The sequence below is a fragment of the Helianthus annuus genome, chromosome 12 (genome assembly GCF_002127325.2).
Source record: "Helianthus annuus cultivar XRQ/B chromosome 12, HanXRQr2.0-SUNRISE, whole genome shotgun sequence".
Lineage (NCBI taxonomy): Eukaryota > Viridiplantae > Streptophyta > Magnoliopsida > Asterales > Asteraceae > Helianthus > Helianthus annuus.
The window spans coordinates 120,272,052-120,278,698 of record NC_035444.2 but is presented as its reverse complement, the minus strand read 5'-3'; the positions used below and the strand labels follow the sequence as shown (position 1 = coordinate 120,278,698).

At 36.0% G+C, this 6,647-nt stretch overlaps 1 protein-coding gene across 5 annotated transcripts; it reads left to right on the top strand.

Annotated features, from left to right (window-relative positions):
* The first annotated feature begins 736 nt into the window (after window positions 1-736).
* Window positions 737-6,135, top strand: LOC110895816 (LMBR1 domain-containing protein 2 homolog A). 5 transcript variants are annotated; one of them, XM_022143179.2, is made up of 14 exons: window positions 737-1,005; window positions 1,141-1,217; window positions 1,376-1,534; window positions 1,621-1,834; window positions 1,922-2,008; window positions 2,096-2,235; window positions 2,329-2,409; window positions 3,389-3,453; window positions 3,991-4,166; window positions 4,251-4,381; window positions 5,097-5,184; window positions 5,250-5,463; window positions 5,543-5,640; window positions 5,729-6,135. In XM_022143179.2, exons 1-14 carry the CDS (start codon window positions 838-840, stop codon window positions 6,020-6,022), a joined length of 1,992 nt encoding a protein of 663 aa, XP_021998871.1. In that variant the 5' UTR covers window positions 737-837; the 3' UTR covers window positions 6,023-6,135. The 5 variants fall into 5 exon arrangements, with proteins under 5 accessions (XP_021998871.1, XP_021998872.1, XP_021998873.1 ...); XM_022143180.2 differs by having other exon boundaries at window positions 745-1,005; window positions 3,994-4,166; XM_022143181.2 differs by having other exon boundaries at window positions 754-1,005; window positions 1,398-1,534.
* Window positions 6,136-6,647: the final 512 nt, after the last annotated feature.

The window sequence follows — 6,647 nt, the reverse complement described above, 5'->3', positions numbered from 1 at the left end:
CCCAATTTTAACATCTCATGGTGTTTTAAAAATAAAAGTAAAATACAATTTAGGGTGTATTCGAAATAAATCAAATTTATTCGAATTCAAGATATAAATACAAATCGAATAAATCAAACCTAAATCGAATTAGAACTCAAATCGAATAGTAAAAAGATAAAAATGCAAAAACTTAAATTCGATTAATTCGTAAATTCGCTATTTGATTCGTTGAATACCTGTGCTTATGACTATGAAAGAATGAGGAGTTTAAAGAGGTTAGAGCATTCACATCCCATTCTACATTTATATGTGAGTGGGTTATGCAGATTATAAAAAGTGGTTTTGAGTGGTAGAGCGAAAATGTTAGTGTTCATCTGTATATTTGAGAGAACACTATTAACCGGTATTAATTTTTTAATATTTTTTTTAAAGTGGTTGTGAGTGGAAGACAGAGAAAATGTAACGGAGAGATAACTAAAGAGTAAATTACGATTTTGGCCTCTGTGGTTATATCACTTTTACCATTTTAGCCTAAAAATAATATTTTAACATCAGAGCCCCTAATGTCTTTTTTCTAACCATTTTGGCGTCCAACGTCTTTTTTTCTAACCATTTTGGCCCCAACGTCTTTTTTTCTAACCATTTTGGCTCTAAAAAGTAAATGAATGAGATTAATGAATGAGATTAGTGTTAGAGGCCAAAAATGTTACGTTAAAAGATTTTTTTTTTGGAAAGAAAGGTTAGTCGATTACTAAAAGTGTAGGAATTAACAAGGTCGTCGGAGAGAAGTGGTGGGTGCAAAGGTAAGGTAAGGATCTCGAGATCGAGAGAGAGAGAGAAAGGTTGAGGTTGAGGATGTGGGTGTTCTATCTGATCTCGCTTCCGGTAACCCTGGGCATGGTTGTGCTGACCCTCAACTACTTCGCCGGTCCTGACCTTCCCAGATACGTCTTGTTCACCGTCGGCTACACCTGGTTCTGCTCCCTCTCCATCATCATCCTCGTTCCTGCCGACATCTCTTCTGTAATTCTTCTCCTTCTATTTACCATCCTGACCCTAACTACGCTGCTGCTGCTGCTGCTGCTCACTCTAATCTAATCTAATTTCAGTAGAGGGTTTTCACTCTTGTTCTTCTTAATTGAACTTTTGCTTGAGCAGACGATTATAGGTCAAGACAATGGAGGAATCTCTTTCTTTTGGAGCTGGTCATATTGGAGCACTTTCTTGCTTACTTGGTAGGTCAGGCTGTGCCCTCTTTTAATATACTATGTGTCTGTGTGTTCATGTACCAGGGTAGGGTGATGACATATATATTTTTCTCTGCCAAGAAGTTTTTTATTTTCAGCAAATGGTTCACAAAATAATGATTTTATTAATATTGTTGTCTGAGCAGGCTAGTTGTTCCTCTGATTCAGGGATACGAAGACGCTGGAGATTTTTCTGTTGGAGAGAGATTGAAGACTAGCATCCATGTCAACTTAGTTTTCTATCTAATATTGGGCTTGATTGGACTTGCTGGACTTCTTTTGCTCATAATGATGCAAAAAGATTGGTTTGTTTCGTTTCATCTAGTAACCCATTTTATTGCGACCTATTGGCCAACAAATACAAAATAATGGACTTTTTAATAATTTACAGGAGTGGAGGTGTAGTGGGTCTAGCCATGGCTTGCTCAAATACTTTTGGACTTGTGACTGGTGTATTTCTTCTCGGTTTTGGCTTAAGTGAGATTCCAAAATCAATTTGGAGGAATACCGACTGGACCACTCGCCAAAAGCTTCTTTCACATAAAATTGCCAAAATGGCCGTGAAGCTTGACAAGGCTCATCAGGAGTTATCAAATGTCATAGTTGTAAGTAATTGTTTTGTAGATTCTTTTCTGGTCAACATTTTGCAACTGTTTTTCGTTTGCTAACTAACTTGTCAAAATATATATCAGGTGGCCGAGGAAACATCCAAACAAATGTCCAATCGTGATCCGTTTAGGCCCTACATGAATATTATTGATGATATGATAAATCAAATGGTTGTTTTATTTATTATGCTTCTTGTGTAATTAATTGCCATCATTTGAACTAAGGTTCGGTTCTTTCTTTCTATTCTCTTGTTTCAGTTGCATGAAGATCCATCCTTCAAACCGCAAGGAGGTCGTTTAGGTGAAAATGACATGAATTATGATGCAGATGAAAAATCTATGGCAACACTAAGGCGCCGATTAAGAGGAGCTCGTGAGGAATACTACAGATACAAAAGGTAAACTATATAATTCTTTCAGAAATTTACCATAGCATCATTCTTTTCTTCCTATATGATTGTTTGTTTACCTTCTCTTCTTCTATATTGCAGCGAGTATTTGACACATGTCATGGAAGCCCTCAAATTAGAAGAAACAATAAAGAATTATGAACAACGCAATGAGAATGGGTGGTATGTTATTATCCTTTTTCTGTTTTAAGTTGTGCGTATGGTTCGTTCGTTCGTTGGTACATTATATAGGTCTATTCTGGGTTTTAAAAAGCGCGCTTGAGGCGCGCCTAGCCGCGAGGCGCAAGCCTTGGCGCCTTAGGTAGCCCGAGGCGCGCTTTTTACGAAAAGCCCCAAAAAAGCGCAAATTTGGGTGGTTTTTTAGGCCTGAGGCGCGCGCCTCATGTACATAGCCATAGGCTGTTTCTATGCTGTTTTTAAGCATCAAACTGCTGTACAATAGGTTTTTTGGCTTGTACTTATAGGTAAAATCATATATAAACCTTATTTGTAGCTATATTTTGGATAAGGGATGCTAAAAACCTATGGGATGTATATAAAATATTATATAATCACTTTGCGCCTTGGGTACGAAAAGCCCGCCGCTTTTGCGCTTTGCGCTTCGCGCCTCGGTTTTAGACCTCGTCGCTTTTGTGCGTCACTCTCTTTTTAAAACCAAGGGTCTATTTATGTATAAGCTCTTGTAACTTAGACCATTGCCTTCTGATTGAATATGCACTTCTTGCTCATGTGATTTATATAAATTTAAAATTATGTCTCACCACATAAATAGTAAAGAAACCGACTAGAATATATTTTCTCAGTGCATTTGTAATCAAATTATGTATGAAAAATCATCACTTGCTTAATACGTCACATATGTACAGACCTAAACGGTTCATATGCCTATAAACGGATTAGCTGAAACATTTTGTTGTTGTTGGTTTTTTTTTTTTTTTTTTTTTTTTTTTTATCTCTAGGCTTCTGTCAGCATATCTGTAAAGCATATTTGTTATCATTTACTAAAGTATAACTTCAAGGGTTTTTTTTTTCTGTTGAATATAAAAATCTGACCAACTTTTATTATTTTCTCAAAGTTGTGCTGCTTGTTTTGTCATCGCGGAATGTAAGCATGATGATAATATAAAATTTATTATTGCAGGAAATTTGTTTCAAGCTTGAGACCTGAGAGGGATGGTACCTTAGGAAGCTATCTTGATACAATGGGTACTACTTATGCATTAAATATAATACACTTTAGGGATTAGGATCAAATACAAAGGATCCTAATTGTAAGAAGTGTAAGAAGGATTTATAGAGTGACAAGTGTCCAATAACCTAAAAAAACCCACTACACAAAAAAAACCCCACTACAAAAAAAAAAAAAAAAAAAAACCTTAAACATCCACCACCACCAAAAACCTAAACCCCCACCCAATTTTTTTTTTTTTTTTTTTTTTTGCCGGGGGGTGGGGGTGGTGGTTTAGGTTTTTGGGTGGGGGTGGGTGTTTAGTTTTTTTTAGATTTTTTTTTTTTTTTTTTGTGGGGGGGGGGGGTTAGGTTTTTGGGTGGTGGTGGGTGTTTAGGTTTTTGGTGGTGATGTAGTGGGTTTGGTTTTAGGTTATTGGACACTTGTCACTCTATAAATCCTTCTTACACTTAGAAGCCTTTGTAGAATAACTTGACCCTACACTTTAGATGACTTTCTAATATATATGTAAGTAAAAAGATTTAGTTTGTTCATGGTGGATAGTTTGTTTGTAGAAGTAATATGGCGATGCATTGTGTGGAGGCAACTTAATAGACTCTTTGCCATCGTCCTCGGTTGTATGTCAGCTGCTATTCTTTTGGCAGAGGCGACTCTCTTGCCCAGTGGTGTCGATTTGTCTGTCTTCTCTATTTTAATAAACTCTCTCGCAACACAGGAGATGCTTGTCCAGGTAACTTTTCATCTACAAGGTTTTCTTATCAACTACAAGTTTTCTAGTTCTCAATCGTATATATTATTATTATTATTACTGTAGGTTGCTGCATTTGTTCCTCTTTTTTACATGTGCATTTGCTCATACTACTCTTTGTTCAAAGTTGGTATGCTCACCTTCTATTCATTTACACCAAGGCACACCAGCTCCGTGAGCTTGCTCATGATATGCTCGTAAGGTTTACTTTCTTTTGTTTTTTGTAGTTTCATATACACCCTTGAAAACTTGTATATACATAAAATTTCATACAGTTTATAATAACTAATCTTTTTTCTTACAATCCAAACTCTCGTATCTTAATGCAAATTTTAAGAAGGTAAAAGAGATACTTTATTGATATTTTTGTGGAGTAAATTACAAAAATCGTCCTTTATGTATGTCAGTTATTGCAAACTGTGTCATTTGTCTTCAATAATTATAGAATACGTACTCGATGGTTGCAAACCCTTGCAAGTTATGTCCTTTAGCCCTAACTCAATTAATTTTTGTGGTTAAATCTGACCAAATGGACCTCACATGAGAGTAAAATGACCAAAATACCCTCATGTGGGGTCCATTTGGTCAGAAAAATTAACTGAGTTAGGACTAAAGGACATAACTTGCAAGGGTTTGCAAACATCGAGTACGTTTTCTGTAATTATTGAAGACAAATGACACAGTTTGCAATAAGTGACATACATAAAGGACGATTTTTTTAATTTACTCTATTTTGTGTTTCATGTATTTTACAATCTATTAGTATATACAAACGTAATACAAAACCCTAGTTCTAAGAGGGTATAAATGTCATAAATTAAAAAGTGGGTATATGAAATTATCCCGTTGTCTTTTAAACATATTCTTTTTGTTTGAATAATTTTGTATCTAAGTAGAAAATACTTTCACCAGAATGGTTGCACGCTATGCTCCTCCAGTTTCCTTCAATTTTCTCAATCTCATTAGTCTAGATGGGGGGAAGAAGACTATTTTTGAAAAGGTATGCGCGTATTTAAGTTGTAAGATAATACCACACTTTTAACGAACATGCTTATATCGCCGCAGCGGATGGGAAATATCGACAATGCTGTCCCTTTCTTCGGGGAAGGATTCAACAAAATCTATCCAATCATTATGGTTGTATATACTCTCCTAGTTGCAACCGGTTTCTTTCACAGGATAATTAAAGTTAGTGGAGGTTGGAAGAGAATTGTGTTTCAAAATGAAGCAGATGATCTTGACGGTGTTGATCCAACAGGGCTACTTATTCTGAAGAAAGGTAATTCAATAAGTACGACTTATTTTAACATTATATAAATACAACTTGGTATAACAAGTATGTGTCCTTGCTTATGTAGAGCGCGCTTGGCTTGAACAAGGGCACAGCCTTGGTGAAGAAGTTGTTCCATTGTCAACAAAATTTAATGATTCAGGCATTGACATAGAGTCGCGAAACGTAAGTATTTTAAAACTTGTGGGTTGTTTATGAAACAGATTCTAGTTGTATATATATTTTTTTTAAAAATAGTACCATTTAAATGAAGCCAACGAGCAGCCGAAGAGACAATGGTCGGAGATATAGTAGGAGCAGTGAAGCTATCAGTAGCAAATATGCTGCCATTAGGGGTTCGAATACAAACATTGCTGCAGCTAAAGTCTCGTTGCTTGATTCTGACGACTCTAGCACCGCCACTGATGGACCATTATCATCCTCAACCTGGTTATCACTCAAGTCAGGGCTTCATAATTTGAAGGCAAGCATACTATCCAAGAACAATGATTCCCTGGACGAAATTTTCCACAAATTGAGAGATGAAGATGAACTTGATGAGTTGTAATTAGATGTACAGCCAGGCAATACTTGTAGTACTTGTTTAAATGCTTAACCAAAAAAGTTCCTTTTCTGCTGTGAATTGTGATTCTAGAAGTGGAGAATCTCATTTAAGCTTGAGCTTGGAGTTACTAGACGTGTATGTAATGCGTTTGGTACTTATAGAAGTTTTCTGACTACGCAAGTACCATTGGCGCCCTAGGCGAGACGCAGGAAAACGCCTCGTGGCAATCCAGGCTTGCTCAGCAAAGTTTTGGCCGAATTTTGCAAATTCTGACCAAATTTCTGTATAAACAACTTTGAACATCCAACAATGACCTAAAACATCCAAAAAGAGGCCTGAAACTGTCCTAAAACAGCCTAAGTTGCAGGTTGCTTGAGTGCATAGGTCACAAAAAATGAAAAGAGAAATGGTAGACATTAAATGTTAAATAGGTAAGTCCTAGTCCTACATCTTTGTATTTGAGCAGTGAGCTATGAATAATGTTATTTGCGGTTAACAGACAAATCACTAGACGCTCCATAGTCCATAGTGAAGTTCGTTTTTCAACTTTTATACTTTTTCAGTTTTTTGTTTTGACTTTTTTTTATCTCTAAATGTATTTTTGTTTTTGTTTTTTTTTTGGTTGATT

Bases quoted from the DNA above. Each gene is read 5' to 3' on its own strand.
- LOC110895816 (XM_022143179.2), top strand. From the start codon at position 838: ATGTGGGTGTTCTATCTGATCTCGCTTCCGGTAACCCTGGGCATGGTT. The intron at 2,009-2,095 runs GTTGTTTTATTT...CTCTTGTTTCAG, and splicing joins ATGATATGATAAATCAAATG to TTGCATGAAGATCCATCCTT. The intron at 3,454-3,990 runs GTACTACTTATG...GTTTGTTTGTAG, and splicing joins AAGCTATCTTGATACAATGG to AAGTAATATGGCGATGCATT.